This window comes from Castor canadensis, chromosome X (assembly GCF_047511655.1).
Source record: "Castor canadensis chromosome X, mCasCan1.hap1v2, whole genome shotgun sequence".
Taxonomy (NCBI): domain Eukaryota; kingdom Metazoa; phylum Chordata; class Mammalia; order Rodentia; family Castoridae; genus Castor; species Castor canadensis.
Genome location: NC_133405.1, coordinates 105,652,976 through 105,669,910, shown reverse-complemented (window position 1 = coordinate 105,669,910; position 16,935 = coordinate 105,652,976). Strand labels below are relative to the sequence as shown.

The window sequence follows — 16,935 nt, the reverse complement described above, 5'->3', positions numbered from 1 at the left end:
AAAGTTCTACTTACGGATTTAGTATACAACAAGAAAAAAGCAGAAAATTCCTAGAGTTTTCAGTGACAAATTATTTTAAGTTTTCTAGAACATTCTAACTTATCCCCAATCCACCTACTTCTTCTAATTCTTTTGCCCTAACCTATGACTATTTTCCTAGTTAAAAATCTCATGATCAGTATGAAATGGTACTGGTACATAAAACTCTTAGCAAAATCAGAATGTCAAATAGACTAGCACTTTAGGCTTATACTATTTCAGATCCTTGTAGAGAGGCCAATGAATGACTTACTTGGGGAGAAAGGGAGAATGACAGTCCAACCAGCCTGCCTCAGTCACTTCTTTCCCCAAGAAGATGTGGCATACCCTCTGTTCAATTTCAGGTACAGGAAAGACCTCCAATGCAAGATGGTGGCTTCCACAATAAAAAAGCTGCTCTGGCATCTGCTGACCAAGGCACTTCTGCCCCACAGTGGCCCAGCATCCTCAGAGGGCTGATACCTCATCTGAGTCAACATCTGTCACCAGAGCCCCACACTATGACTCTTCTGTACCTTCATGAAAGTCATGAAGGGAAGTAGCTGGGTGTGGTAGGAAGTAGTAGTAATCCTTGCTATTTAGAGGTGGAGATAAGGAAGATCACAATTTGAGGTGAGTGTGGGCAAAAAAACTTTTAAGACTTCATGATAACCAACAGCTGGGAGTAGTGGCATAATACTGTTACCCAAGCTATGTGGAGCACAAACAGGAAGATCAATGTCCAGGCTGGCCCAGGCACAATGCAAGACCCTATTTCAAAAGCAATCAATGCAGAAATGGTTAGTGGCATGGCTCAAGTGGTAAAGTGCCTACCTAGTAAGTGCCAGGCCGAGTTCAACTCTCCAGTACCGCCAAAAACAAACAAAAATGGAAGTAAATAGAGAGTAGGCAAAAACCTAAACAGCCACCAGGAACAATACAAAGAACCCTCCTTCTCAGAAGAATCTAGTACTCTTTCAAAGTACACACTGGAAAGTAACCAGCACTTACTAAGTAACCAGACCACAAGCTAGGTAGTAGACCAAGTAGTAGATTCTCTTTACAATGCTTGTTCCAAGGATTTTTTTTTTTTTTTGGTGTTACCAGGGTTCAAATTCAGGGTCTCATGCTTGCTAGGCAGGCAGTCTAACCATTTGAGCCACTCTGCTAACCCAAAAAGGTTTCTGAGTGAGAAGCAGTGAGCTATTTTATAAACCAAATTAAAGGTTGTGCCAAAGAACCCTGCCCACAGGTCATGTGTTCAAATACAACTAAAAATAGAGCCACTAAAGGATCAAGCCCAAAGGCAAGAAGCCTCTACTCTACCATACTGAGTCTTTTCCAGTTTAGGAGTCACAAGGGACAGGTTAAGGGGTGAAAGATCACTGTCCACTCTCTATTTCAGGAGGGTCAGAGTGAGAACAAAAGCTGACCTGGGGGCCTGTTCAATGCCCAGACATGTAGAGGTGTCAGGACAGACCTGAAATCTTTGAAGATTTAACCATGTGGCTTATCCAAATGGTCTGAGGAGAGAACCCTTGAAATTGTACACTTGTTCTCTTCTGAACATGATTAGACATTTAGTTCTCTGTGCCTGACTTTATTAACAGCTGTCATGCAGGACATGGTGAGGACACTGTCACAAAGAGCTCCTTAAATCTTGCAAATGATGTTTCCATCCTTGGAATCACACCATTTTAAGCATGCATGTGATCTAAGTGTCTGAGGTTAAGACTTTTCCAGGTACTATTTACTTCCCATCACTGAAAGCTTGTTTCTCATCTCCCTCTGTCATTATTTTTTCATAAAGATTTCCTGGGCATCTTAGGCCCACCAAGGATCTCCTCACCTTCCAACAAAGGAACCCTGACTCCTGAAGAATGTGAAGTTATACAAATGCAACCCTGTTTGGAATTTCGGTGAGACATTACCTGTTGCTGGGGTGGCGGCTGAAGTTGTGATATTAAAGAGTCCATCATATCTCCTCCTATAGGAGAAGGGGGATTATCATCCTCATTCACAGACCTTCTTCGAGCATCCTGATTACTGTCAACAAACATATTCAGGAATGTCTACGAATAGAAACAGGTAAAATTTAGATTACCTAACTCCAGAAAAATATTTTCAATCATTTAGAATATATAGAGATATATACATATCTATCAATATTTTTTTTGGTGGTACTGGGGTTTGCACTCAAGGGCTTCACGCTTGCAAAGCAGACACTCTACCACTTAAGGCACACCTCCAGTCCATTTTGCTCTAGAGAAGATGGGGTCTCAAGAACTATTTGCCTGGATTGGCCCTGAACCACGGATCCTCCTAATCTCAGCCTCCCAAGTAGCTAGGATTACAGGAATGAACCACCAGCGCCCAGCAATCATTTAGAATATTTATTTAGACACAAACATACTTTGTCTATCTCTGAAAACTATTATTAGGACAATCTAGAAGAGATACTGCCAATTTTTAAGGAAGGGAGAATTGAGGAAAGTGGTTAACAATAAAGTTAAGAAATCAAGAAGAACTGTACATCAAAAAATTGAAGAAAGAAGTATACCCTGGCACCATTTACCACCAGATCAAGGTATTTTCTTATTAACTTCTGACCCAGAAATGAGGGATGGGGGGGAGTGAAAAGTTGTATGTTGGACATGTAAGTAGCATAAAATTTCCCATTTAGTAGGAGTTCTTACTTTTTAAGCTAGACTATATGACGGGAAAACTGAACTAAAAATTAAGCCAAATTTTGGCTTTAAAATTATGATTATCAATCATAATTGATGGTTATTAATCATAATATGAAGTTGGCCATAATGTAAATGATTTAATCTTGAACCACTGAAAATAGAAAAGCCTGTTTTATAAGATATGTCATCAAAAAATTGAGCAGTTATCGAAATTTGTGTCAAGCATATATTTTCCTTCTTTTAATACCCCTATCTTCCCACTCTTCAAAAATGTGTATTGTAAGCTTATCAGAATCACTAAAGTGTTATTAAAAGTATATAGTCTGAGTTTTAAAGTTAATGGACTTGCAACACATATTTTATCTTCTCTCAATATCCTACTAAAACTACTAAAAAAAATTAAAGCAATAAATTACAAAAACAAAAATAAATGAGAAGGGGAAAAAATAACCATACATTCTGGAGGCTGTGAAGCAGATGGTTGAACCATCCGATGCGAGAGAGTCATATCCTAAGCAAGCCATGGGAAAAGCCAAGAAACAAAGCTATTTCCATCCAGATCCCCAAGACACTTTGAAACTGGCAGGACCAGATATCTCTGGAAATGAGGATAGAGGTGGGACTAAACACTGAAGTATTGGTTGAAAGTCTCTTTAAGAGACACTAAACTCTCCCAATTACTTGTTACTCTCACCTGAACTCAGCTGATCTCCACCTCGTGGAGGATGAGCTAACCTGGGGACTCCAAGATCAACAGAGAGAAAATGGGGATTAAATTCTACATACTGTAAGTTGAGAATACTCGTTTTCATTTCCTCATTTTGACTTCTCTCAAATCCATTTATGCAGGAACTTGGATAGTCTTCTTTTGGTACTCCTACCACCCAACAAAAAGACCTAAAGATACTGGCATCAGGAATATGGCCCAAGCAGATGCTCCTTCATTGAAGACCACAGTCAATAAATCTCACTTTTAAGTAAGAGCAGAAGGCTAAGAATTACTTAATATCTGAAGAAAGACACTAGCATGAAAAGTATCAATGCCCTACCACCAAAAAAGCAAGAAATGGAGATTTATGTAAAGAAAAGATAATATTGCTATATAAGAACATGTCATAAAAATGAACATTTAGAAGCCAAAAAGAGCTTTTTGAAATGTTTTAAAAAATCTTGAGAGAAAACAAAAATAGAAGGGCTAGAGGGGAAAAAAATAAAACCTTCCAAAAGCAATGGAACAAAAAATGCAGAAGAGATAAGAAAGGACAAGTCTAAGATGTTCAACACCAAAACAGTAGGGTTACCAGAAAGAGCTAAAAGAGAGAAAAAAAAAAAAAGGAAAAATCAAGAAATAATGCAAGGGAATTTCCCAGCTAAAAAGATGTAAGTGTTCAGACTAAAGGAGCCCGCTCAGTCATTTAGGTTCAAGAATTAGAAGAGTATCAAACACCCGACAGTTGCAATGGAATCTAGAAAACAATGAAGCAATGCGTTCAAAATTTTTACAGAAAATGACTGCAACTTAGAATTCTACACCTAGTCACCCTCAGTTAGATGGGGCAAACTAAGGACAATTTCAGTCACACAAGGTCTCAAATAACTTCCCATGGTCTCAAATTGACATCCCATGTACCTTCTTCCCCCAGGCTGCACTATAAGAGGTCTGCCACCAAAATGACAAAGTAACCAAGAAAAAGAAATGGGGTCTAAATCACTGGGCATGCAACAGAAGAAAAATGTGAAGGAATGTCTCCTTTTATACTGAAGCAGATTTTCTGCAAAAGAACTGAGATACTACCAGTCCAAATAGAAGCAGGTTGGAGGACTGTGGAAGAGGTTTCTTCAAGATGGAACCAATAAGGTAAGCTGGTGCGATGGCACACTCCTGTAATATCAGCTGCATAAGAAGTGGAGGTAGAAGGATCATGATCAGAGGCCAGCCCCATGCAAAAAGCATGAGACCTTATCTGAAAAATAAAGTAAAAGCAAAAAGGGCTGCGGGTGTGTCTCAAGAGGTAGAGCCTAGCAAGCACAAAGCTTTAGTTCAAACAAGCAAACAAGAAACCAGTAAGTTATTTGATGTTTGAATATATTTAGAAGAGAGTTATATAACCGTGAGAGATTTAAGGTTGAGTTAATGGTAAGGTACAGAGAAAGCTAAGCAAAATAAAAAAAGCTAATGAATAATTCTCAGGAAAATAAAGCAGTGAACAAGGAAAAGTAATCACAGCAAGCTTTGGTGAAACAGTGTTCACGCTTTCATCCTGTGAACATTAAAAAATCATGTAATCACAATTGCTGTCCAATCATATTGCAAAGACAGGAGGAAAGAGGAACATGTTCATATACTAAGAGTAGGCTAGAGGGGGGAAGGAATATCTAAAAAAAGGAATTAAAAAGAATAAATTGTCCCTTTCCACAGAGACTCAGACAATGCCCTCAAGCAGTAAGTCCTAACATTGTAAGTATGCTATTTAGAGGTATGGATATAAGCATCAAAAGAATCACCTATATAAGAACTGAAAATAAGTGTCTGAGGAGCAGGAAAACGGCAGGAGTGGGATGCAAGAGACCTCTGTAAAGCAAAGCTTTTAGAACTATTTGACTTTCGACTTAAACACCGAGCCATCACATGAGAATCTCCAGCAGTTGTGGCACAGGACATTGCATTTTTAGAAAGCATCACAGATGAACTGATAGTACAACCTTTTCAATAATCCATTGGTTATTAAAGACTACGTTTAAAGTTCTAAAAATCAAGTATGACGCTCTTCAGTATCTTCCACCATATTTATTACAGGGTAAGGAAATGAAAGACTTAATATCATCTTGTACACATAAACACGGCACTTCATCAGAACTTCTAGCTCCCTTAGAATAAAGTTGCTGAGGATGAATTAACTCATCTGATTAACTGCTACTTATTAAATTCAAACAGGACTTTGTTGCTTTTGCCCATTATTTCTCCCTCAGAGAAACTGTTTTAGAGGTCACTCTTAGGTTTACTCTGCCATGCTATACTATTAAAGTCTGTTACCTTTAATCCTGGTGCAGGATAAAAACCTTCAACTAACTTGCTGTTATCAAAAAGACTATAGGCACCATCCCGTATTGCCACAACACCTCGACTCCGGCAGTATATATCAATACAGTACATATTCCTGAAGGCCAGTCTGATGTGGGTGGACGACTGCGGCAGAATGGAGAAGCACTGGTAGGCGGTGTTGGTTCTCTGGGTTAAGCCCAACATCGGTACAGTGGGGAGTTTGTTGATGGCATTTAATGGAGCCTGAGTATCAAACAGTACCTATAAAAAACAAACAATGAGGGTAGTTGCAGTACAAATGCCAATGCCTCAGAAAATTTCAACGTATAACTATCACAAATGAAACAATGTCATTCTGGCACATTCTGTAAAACTTTCCCTTGGCGAGAGTAGAATAGATCACAGTATCAACTTTTGTTTGTTTCTTTGGTGGGGTTGGGTTTGAACTGAGGGTTTCACGCTTGCAATGCAGGCACTCTTACCACTTGAGCCACACCCCCACTCCATTGTTCTAGTTATTTTGGAGATGTGGTCTTGTGAACTATTTGTCTGGGCTCGCCTCAAATCATGATCTTCCCGATCTCAGCCTCAAGTAGCTAGGATTACAGGTATGCACCACTGCATCCGGCTGTATCAACTTTTGATCAGAGAAAATTCTCAAAGCAGTGTTCAAGATGTAAAAGACAAAGGCACCCACCTCAGTCATTAAAGAAAAGTAAGTCTACATGATTTTTGCATGAAACACTAAAAAGGTCTAATTTTTAGACAGAGAACAAACTTAATTACCTGTAATAACTGAACCACATTTGGTGTCTTGTTGAACATTTCTTGAAGCTGATGGAGAATGGTATTGTGGCAGTTACTGCAACCTGAGTTTGGGCCAACTGTGCCCAAAGAAATGTGAAATTTCTGATGGATGGAATTCCACTGGATACTAATCTAAATCAAAGAGATAGTATGTTTCAGAAACTGAGAAAGTAACAGATTTAAGTAGAAGAAAAAAATGTTAAAGCCTAAAGTGAAAGACCTAAATGAGATGATGCTTTTCAAAAACAAGTAATAAAATTAGTCTCGATTCAAATTTCAGGTACGCTATTAATATGGACCAGCACTTGTATATTAGCCCTCTTATACTAAATGAAACAAAGAGAAAATGTAAAGAAAAAAAAATTGGGGGTGGGGGCAATACTGGGAGATGGAACTCAGGGCCTTACATTTGCTAGGCAGGCACTATACCACTTAAACCATGCACCCTTCCCCCCACCAACCCCTTTGGCTTTGGCTATTTTTGAGATGTGTCAAGGGCTAGCCTGAACCACAGTCCTCCTACTTACACTTCCTGTATGGCTGGATAAAAGACAAATACCACAATGCCCAGCTTTGACTGGTTGAGATGGGGGTCTCACAAATTTTTGCCCCAGCTCAAACTGCAACCTCCTGATCTCTGTCTCCTGAGTAGATAGGATTATAGGCTTGAGCTTGAGTCACTGCGCCCAGCAAAAGAGAGAGAATCCAACTGGCTGAATTTTTATACTACATTTCTAGAACTTTACATATGGGGTAGGAGAAAAATAAGGAATTGTAGATTATAGGGAATACCTTCAGGACTAAGATAAGATCGAACAATGATAACATTCACATGAGCCAAAGCGAAGACATATCAGATTGCCATAATCATTCATAATACTCTTCCTTATAATAATGGTGCCAAGATTTGAAATCAGGGAAGAAAAAAATGTAAACACCAAAGTGCATTGCCTTGTTCAAAGTTCTTCAAGATGATATACCCCACCGAAGAGGGTATTATTTGTTTTCAATTTAAAATTAAGCACTATAGTACTCTTTCGTATGAACGAAACATTTAAAATATATCATTTTACCCCTGATTTTTACTTGAACCCTTACTTAAGGCAGTTTTAATAGTTTTTGAGTTCTTGATTTTTTTTTAAAAAGTTGGAGAGTTTATTGAGGGAAAAGTGTAAAGTGGGACAGTAGAGCCCCCAGAGTTGGGGAGGAGGCTGAAGAGAGGGTACCCCTGAGTTCTTGATTTTTAAGATTTATAGAAGAGGAACTTCAATGTTTTAATTCATAAACTTACTGAGCTCCCCTTGGTGGTTCCATAACACAAGATAAGTTTTCGGTAATTATAAACACGAACTTCTGAGAAGATATTTAGATGAGCAGGTATATCTAAGCAGAAAGGAAACAAAAGGATTAATAGTACACATGTAAAAATTTAAAATATAAAACTGAAAAAGGAGTGCATTTTGGCAATACTATTTGTCTAGATAAAAAGGTATATATGTAAGTAATTCAGTTTTTAAAAAAAAAAGGCAACAACATTCAGTATTCTTCCATTTTTACAAAAGGGGCCAGGACAGGGAAGGCAATATACCAAAATGATCTAGCATAGAGGCTAAAGGATTCCAATTTCAGCTCCAATTTCACTGGCTATGTGACATTCAGCAAAGTTCTTATGTCTCTGTGACTTGTTTTCTTCATTTGTAAAATAAAGAATCACCTACTTCGAGGTGACTGTGAGAATTAAATAAGTTAACACAAGCAAAATGTTTATTACAATGTATGGCACATCAGGAATAAGTACTATACTATTATAACACACAGGTATATTACTCACAGGCATACTTGTGAGTCAAAATTTCTGAAAACAAAAGAAACTTAACAGTGGTTGTCTCTGGGGGAAGAAAACTGAAGTCTGAGGTGCAAGATACACAATTTTCATTAGACATTCTGTTGATTTTTTTTTTAAAACAAAGTGCATGTTTTACTTTTTCAGGCAAAAAGAAAGATTTTTAATTTAAAAGAAAGATTATGCGAGTGCTAGGCCAAGTTCAATCCCCAGTACCACACACACACACACAAAGGATGATTATTACGTGTACCTGGTAGAGAACATGCAAATTCTAACACGCACTCATATAATCGTGCAATGCTATTCCAATCATTAAGGAACATTTCAACCACTTTTCTACCACCAACAGGTTCAGACAATAGATTTTCATATGTCAGGTAAACATGCCGGGATGGTCCTACAGAATTAAAAGAGAAGATTAATAGTAATCAATACTTTTTTAAAAATGCAGAAATATGCAAAGGCAAAGTGTGTCAAAGATCTCACCTTGCTCCCTGGTAGAAGTGCCATTAAGTGGACAATTTGCAAACACTAACTCTGCCACCCACGTGCGGTTATTTCTACCTTGTAATCGGAAAGTGCAATCGAGTAGAGAACGGTCCAGAGCCTTTTGGGTTTCCTCATTTACACCCTTACAGGGAGGAATTCTGGTGATGAAAGATAGCATATGAAGTGTACTTTACACAAAAGACAAAGCACAATGTACACAATGATGGGCAGGATGTGACATTAAGAGCTTAAAACATCACTTCTACAGACCTTCTGCGAAGGAAGCAATTCACTCACAGCAAGTGATAATATTTAAACCCATTTCCATTCATATCAACCTAGATTTGGACTCTGCTTTCAAAAAGTGATGTTTGTTGCTATCTGTAATCCTGTTATTAAAAACAGACCACACTTCTACAAAATGAAAAATCAAGAATACTGGTTCTATAAAATCTACCTAAAACATCCTCAGGAAAAAGCTAAGAGGAACAAAATACTTGTATAAAACCACTCTTTGAAGACAGGACAATACAGAACAAAGAATAAGAGTTCTGAAGTCAGGGACATGGATTCTAATTCTTACTCAGCCACATTTAACCTCTCTGAATTCAGTTTCTCAACTCTAAAAAAAAAAAAAAGACAGCTGGGTGCTGGTGGTTCATACCTGTCATCCCAAGCGAGATCTGGAGGATTGCAATTCCAGGCCAGCCTGGGCAAAAGAGACTCCATTTCAATGGAAAAAAAAACAGGTATGTTGGCACATGCCCCTCATGCCAGCAATGGTAGGAAGTATAAAAGAGGAGGACTGCCATCTAGCCAACCTGGGCAAAAAGCGAGACCCTATCTTCAAAATAACTAGAGCAAAAAGAGCTTGAGACTTGGCTCAAGAGGTAGAGCATCCACCTAGTAAGCACGAATCCCTGAGTTCAAACCCCAATGTGGGGGGGGGGGGGGATACTTATCGTGGCTGATAGAGCAGGTAAGCATATATGTAATTCACCCTTGCAGTAAAAGCAAATCTTGGTCACTGAATGAACTGCCATGATAAAATCCTGGGCTCGTTATTTCTCCTTTATCTCCTTCTCTGTAGAGGTGAACCTTACTGCGACACAGCTTGATGTGTGTTAACTCATTAAACATACATATTGTCATATATATATTACACACACAGAGTAATGTAGTAGCTTTGGTGTCTTAAAAATACCTACCTATCCATTTTTCTTATACAGTTTTATGGACTATTCACTGTCATAAAACATTATGAGGTAATATATTTTAGCTGTTAATGAGTTATTTCAATAATGGATGGAATAATGTGGTGATAGATTAATTACACATTATTTCTTAACTTGTAGGGTGGTTAATTCTCAGACCTGGTATAATGATTATCTATTACAAGCAAAAAAGTAACAAAACATATGTAATTGGAAATATGGAATCTTGGTTCAGTCCCCTTATTCATAATATAACACCTCGAATAGGGTTCTTCAGTGTTAGTAAATTGACATGCTGGGCTGGGTAATTCTTTAATGTGGGGGCTGTCCTGTGCAGCCTTGCGGCCTCCCACCCCTTCTTTTCAGTTAACGATAACCAAAAAATATCTCCAGACACAGCCAAATGTTTGTTGAAGGTCAAAATTGCCCTAAGGTCAAAAACCACTGACCTGGAATAAGAAACTTAAAAGTGAAAGAAACAGATTACATGAGGCAAAAAATAATAGTTGTAGGGAGGAAGAAAGCTATATAGGTTATATAAAAATAGAACATAGTATTGAAATTTTCTCAATTAAAACTTTTATTACATCTTCTCTTCAATATGTAGCTTTTAAAGTTTTTCAAAAGTTAGTCAGGCATGGTGGCATCCAACAGTGATCCTAGCTATTCAGGAGGCTAAAGCAAGAGGATAGAGTTTAAGGCCAGCCAGGAAACAGAGCCAGACACAGTCTCAAAAAACAACAACAAAAAAAGTTAAACTTTCTCTTTTATACTATATTCTTTTTATCACTACCAAAAAATTCTACCCAACTGTATTTTAGGTAGTTATAGAAATTGTATATATTGCAAATATGTTATTCAACTTGATAAGTATACTGAGGGCTTGCCTACTCCTTATGATTACAACCTTCCTCATGGAAATTATAAAGCAGCCAATTCAGATAGCTATTTCACCTTGACTTTGAAAATATAAATGCAGTACATTATCTTCCTTTCATGTTAGGTAGGTTTCTCATGAAATCCATCTGGTTAGAAAACAAAAGCACAGAACCCAGCATGTTTTCTTTTTCAAGTGAGAACTAAGGTAAGTGCTTGTATTTACTGTTTTCAATTTATCTTCTCAGATGCAGTGACACCAATCTGTGATAAAGATGTAATTGGCTTCACTTCCCAAAACCTATAAAATACGTAACCGGGTGCTGGTGGTGCAGGCCTGTAATCCTAGCTACTCACGAGGCAGAGATCAGGAGGATCATGGTTTGAAGCCAACCCGAGTAAATAGTTCCTCGAGACCCTAGCTCGAAAAACCCTTCAAAAAAAATAAGGCTGGTGGAGTGGCTCAAGGTGAAGGCCCTGAGTTCAAGCCCAGTACCGCAAGAAAAAAAAAAAACCCTGTAAAATATTTACTCACTTTCTTTTCCCCCTCCAGTATTGGGGATGAAACCCAGGGACTTGTGCATCCTAGGCAAGTGCTCTACCACTGAGCCACACTCCCACAGCCCCTTTCTCACTTTTAAGGTTATACATGTAACAGAATAAAAATACACTATAATTAATCCTCCCAGCCTGATTGCACAGGAAGTGGGGAGGAGGGAAGTGGAGAAGGGAGACTAGGTCACTAAAACCCTGACAAACTGCTACTGTAAAATATCATATTAGTCAAAAACTAAGAACAGAGCTGGACATGAGTGGATCATGCCTGTAATCCTAGCTATTTAGGAGGCTGATGTAGGGAGGATTGTGGCTCAAGGCCAGCCCAGGCAAACAGTTTGAGACTCCCAACCCCAAAACAACCAGAGCAAAATAGATTGGAGGTGTGGCTCAATGAGTAGAGCATAAAGCCCTGAGTTCAAACACCAGTACCACAAAAAACAAAAACAAAAAACTAAAGACAGAGGAAATCGTTTCTTGGACAATAGATTAACCTTATCTGGAAATTTCATTTTTGTTGTAAATAGCTGGCTCCTGACTGATTTTTCTCCAGTACTTCCAAATACTAAATAATGCTACATTCCTCTAAGGCAGATGTGTCTCAGCTTTGTTCTGAAGGGTTTTACAAACATCAGTATGCACACCATGGTCTTGTAGTGCAAAAAGCAGGAAAGTCACTGGAAGAACTAGTAAAAGAAGAACAAGTATGCCTAAAAGGGAAAGGAGTGTTTTATAAAGGCTGTACATGTATACATGACGGACCAGCAGAGTTATACAACTTGTAAAGGAAAGCTGTGCCTATATGTCATGGCATAAGGTACAAGAAGCAATGCAACAATGGAAGAGACAAAAACCCATTGCAGTTGTGGGCCAGAGGACCAGGACCACCACCCAGGACTACAGTGAGTTTAGATGATAGGAAGTCTGCCCAAGAGTTCGAAACTAGGCACTATAAGCATGTGGTTCTCAAAATGTGTGTCCCAAGCCTGTCTGTGCTGAAGGCTGGAGGCAGCAGATTGATGAAACATAACAATTGGAATTTACCATAATACATCTGATACTGTGGTTTTTGAGATGCACCAAGGAGGCCTGCTCAACTCATATTCAAAGAGCATATTTTCAGCAAAGAAGGAGAAAATGTTTGAAAGACCAATTCATATACCTATTTAATATTAATATATCTAGGACTAAAAGCTTAAGAGTTCTGCTAGATTAAATGCATCTACATAGTAATTAGATCTATTCAGGATTTTAATTTTGGAAAATTATGGACATTTATTATTTACTTTTTCCTTCTTTACTTCTATACCCTACCATGATAATGGACAGCATTTACTAGACTAAAATATCTTTAACTTACCCATTTCTGTATTTTTTTTCTTTAAGTTCTAAGTAAGGAAAACAAAAACTAAGATTAAAGATTTTCTTTACAAATTACTGTAAAGGAGCAAGGATATGGCTCAAGTGGTGGAGCACCGACCTAGCAAGCAGGAGGCCCTGAGTTCAATCCCTGTACCACCAAAACAACAACAACAACAAAAGGTAAAGATGAAGCTAAAAATATGAAATGCTTCCCTCCTAGCAAGACTCTTAGGAGATGTCTTGAGTTCAAGAAAAGGAACTCTGAAACTTCTCTTATAAAAATGTTGAGAACAATATATTTTCAAAATCTTGCAAACCACGAAAAATATAACTAAAAATGTTAACACCTACTTATCTGTGATTGCCAGAAGAATTTTTAAAAATCTAAAGCAATTCAAAACCAAATGTAAGCTGGCACCAGTGGTTCACGCCTGTAAATCCTAGCTACTTGGGAAGCAGAGATCAGAAGGATCGTGGTTCAAAGCCAGCCCGGGCAAATAGTTCTTGAGACCCTATCTTGAAAATACCCAACACAAAACAGGGTTGGTGGAGTGGCTCAAATGGTAAAAAGCCTGCCTAGCAAGTGTGAGGCCTTGAGTTCAAACTCCAGTACCCACCCCCTCCCACCAAAAAAATCACCAAATGCAATTAAAAGTACTCAATTTTCCTACTGAATTCCATTATAAGACCAGCTCTGTCCCTGCAAACTTCGTGTAAAGATATTAAGACATCCAGGAAGAGCAGCTATTCTACTTCTTTGACTCTTAACACCTAAAGTGAACATGACACACGAAGTCACGTATGCTATTTGTCCGCCCATCCATCTTCCACATAAATAAAGTGATTACACTGTAACAAATGTTAAGGCCCTGCTGCTCAAATTTGCAGACCTGCTGTGTCTTGGCCAACAGAGAAATTCAATAAATAAAAACAGCTTACATATTAATAAAATATGTATATCTAAGAAATAAAATATCCTCCACTCCCTCCAAAAACAACAACAAAAAAAACCCCCCTGTTTTCTGGACCCAAAAGACTGATTTATTAGATGGCACTTTAGCTTTGCAAGTCCACACTGGATCATAGTATAAAGGACATGTACTGTATTGTCTTTACATTTCTAAGCATCCTTTCGCTCTTTGTCCCCTATTTAGAACTAAGCCTTCTGTCCACCTCCTCGTTCCTGATCTAATTTATTGCTCCAGCTCAATTATTATGACCACAATGATGTCCACACCTGTTACCTGAGCTTGAGACACATCCCTGAGTGCTCAAAGGGCATCTAGATACCTCAAACTTTATTTAGAGAGCACCACCATCACCTATCATTTACCCAAGATAAAACTAAGAAGCATCTTTGACATTTCTTCCCCTTTTCTAACCTCCAGCATCAATCTTTGAATATTTCCTCTCCTAAATCCTTGTGGAACCCAACCTAGTCCAAGCTACCAACAACTCTGGTGTAAACCAGTTCATCAGTTGGTTTTACTTTAGTCCTGTGTGTCTCCAATTTATTCTCCATATTGCTATCAGGTTGAACTTTCAGAAACACCTATCTAATGATGTCAGTTTCTGTCTTAAATCATTTGATGACTTTTTTTTTTTTGATGTGGGGTCTATTTTAACCAAGCTGGTCTCAAACTTTTTAACTTAAGTAATCCTCCACTCTCAGCCTCCTGAGTAAGTTAGTGCTATAGTACCCAGCTTATAGTGCCATTAGATAAAGTCTAAATTGTGGAAGGACACTTATAAAAACCCTGCAGGATCTGACCCTTCCTGCTTACATCTCTAGCCTCATTTCTTCTACTTCCTCCATGCTGAACTCCTTTTAGCTCTAGAACACTGAGCTCTCTCTTGCCTCCAAACCTTCACAATAGCAGTTGTCCTCTCTGGTGAGGACCTTGAACTCTAACCCCACCTTCCTTTCCTCTGGCTAATTCTCACTTCTCTTTAATCCAAGTACAACTGGTACTTTCTCAGCAATACCCTTCCTGACTTCTGAACTAGCCAACATCTCCATACTATACGAACTCACAGGATCCTGTGAGGCCTCATGAGAATTCAAGCCCAATACCCAGTTGCATTCAGTAAGTATCTGTTGAATAAGGAAAGACATCCTAAAATATCAAGTGGTGCTAGACTGTCACTCACAGGTTAAAGAGGCCCTCCACCCGGTAGTAATTTTGTGCAGAAATCTATCGGATCCACAGGTTCTGAACTCTGCTTTATGCTGTTTTATGGAAGGAGAGGAACAGCTCTGGTGGTGTGACTACAATGGGTGGCACCAAGTGAGACACATGACAGAAGCTTACTTTAATAAGCGAATTGCATGACTGAAGCCATCACCTTCTACTTGCACCCCCTGATGTGGAATCTCCAGATTGGACAACTGGAAGAGAAAAGCACAATAATACCAGACCATTAATTTTGTAAGGAAACTATTTTTTTATGCACCACTGTCTCTATTTGCATGGCATCTGTTCTAGGGCTAGTCTTTCCAAAGTTACAACCTATCAGGCATGAACATCATCCCCATCATTAGATTTCCTGGGAAACTACATTAAGTCCACTAACACTCAAGCTGCCTTAGAGTTTCTAGATTAAAAAACATCTCCCTGAGTGGCAAATCTTCAAAATTCAGGAGATTGACCTAATTTTTACAGTGAACCAAAAGTAACTCAAAATCAATTTGGTAGTTCCAAATGAGACAACTAAGAAATGAGACAGATTTTCTTATGTAATTCTATTGTTTCTTCAAAACAAAATTTAAGTCATAGTCATATTTCATTTTGAATCATAAATATTTTTAGTTTATAATTGTTGAAATTTTTTGTTTTTAACAATTATACCATTTCCTGTGTGAAACAAGAAAATTTCCAACTTATGCATTTACCCCATGAAATGTCTTTTCCAATTCACGTATTCAGAAAGTGAGTTAAGAAAATGAATGCAGAGTTATTGCTCAAAACATTTTTCATGAAACTATAAGTTATTAAGGTATGCCAGAAAGTCATCTGATCTCCCAAAGAAATGTTTTCCTGTGGCAGGTATTTCCATGTCTTCTATGACAGGGTATTTATTTATACATACCTTATTTAATAAAGGATTTACAGTACCTCTAAATATTTCAGCCTTGCTCTGTGGCCTGGGAAGGGCATAGGTTTAGAAAGCTATCTGCTGACCAAATAGGCAGCAGAGGTTCAGATTCAAAAGGAAGTGAATGCTGCCGCTATTCTATCAATTAGAGAAATAAACATCCTTGGTAAGATTTGATTAGTTTTTAACATCTTAGTGTAAATTACTGTAAGAAGAAAATGTGCTTCCTTTTGTTTTTAACATAGTTAAAGAGTTTTCACTAAGATTAGAAAATGTAGGCGAGTTTTTAAGAGCTTGACTGAATTCAACAGAATGGTATAGGATGTTCTTACAGTCCAATGTGTACAACAAGTATAGGTGTAAACAAAGGGGGACAAAGAAGACATATGTCCACAGGCATTAGCCCAAGTGAGCCTGCAAAAACACACGTTTGGGAATTTTGACCTGTGCATAAGGGGAGAGAGGAAACAAATGAATTGCATTGTCCCAGCACCTGCCCACTGCAGAGGTAATAACTGAATGAGTCACATAATCAATCCAAATGACAAGATGAAAGAGTCTAAGAACACAGTGAGTAGACAGGAAACACAGATAATCTCTGTACAGTTTAGGTGCCATGGTCAGTTCCGAGACAAGAGGACATTCATCAAGTTCATTCACGGTTCTAGGAGCTGGGGTACATTAAGGATATGAGCACCTATGTTACCTGCCTGTTTCTGGGCTTGGGTTTCTCTCTGGACTATTGCTGCTCTTCACAATTTCACACCTTATCTTCTGCCTACAGATTCCAAAGCCCTTTAAGGCAGGGGTCAGCAAATAACACTTCATGGGCTGAATCTGGCCCACTGCCTGCTTTTGTAAAATAAAGTTTTATTGGGATATAGCAATGGTCATTTGTTTAAATATCAACTCTGGCTGGTTCACACTACAACAGATTTG

At 38.3% G+C, this 16,935-nt stretch overlaps 1 protein-coding gene across 4 annotated transcripts in view; it reads right to left on the bottom strand.

Moving 5' to 3' along the window:
• The window catches only part of Med14 (mediator complex subunit 14), a 77,669-nt gene that overhangs the window by 18,845 nt on the left and 41,889 nt on the right, over positions 1-16,935 (bottom strand). For all 4 annotated transcript variants that reach the window (XM_074062719.1, XM_074062721.1, XM_074062720.1 and 1 more), the window contains 7 exons: positions 15,213-15,289; positions 8,891-9,051; positions 8,655-8,801; positions 7,850-7,941; positions 6,538-6,690; positions 5,743-6,012; positions 1,950-2,090 (listed from right to left, as the gene is read on the bottom strand). In XM_074062719.1, coding sequence (XP_073918820.1) covers positions 1,950-2,090; positions 5,743-6,012; positions 6,538-6,690; positions 7,850-7,941; positions 8,655-8,801; positions 8,891-9,051; positions 15,213-15,289 — 1,041 coding nt within the window. The remainder of the gene's footprint in view (positions 1-1,949; positions 2,091-5,742; positions 6,013-6,537; positions 6,691-7,849; positions 7,942-8,654; positions 8,802-8,890; positions 9,052-15,212; positions 15,290-16,935) is intronic.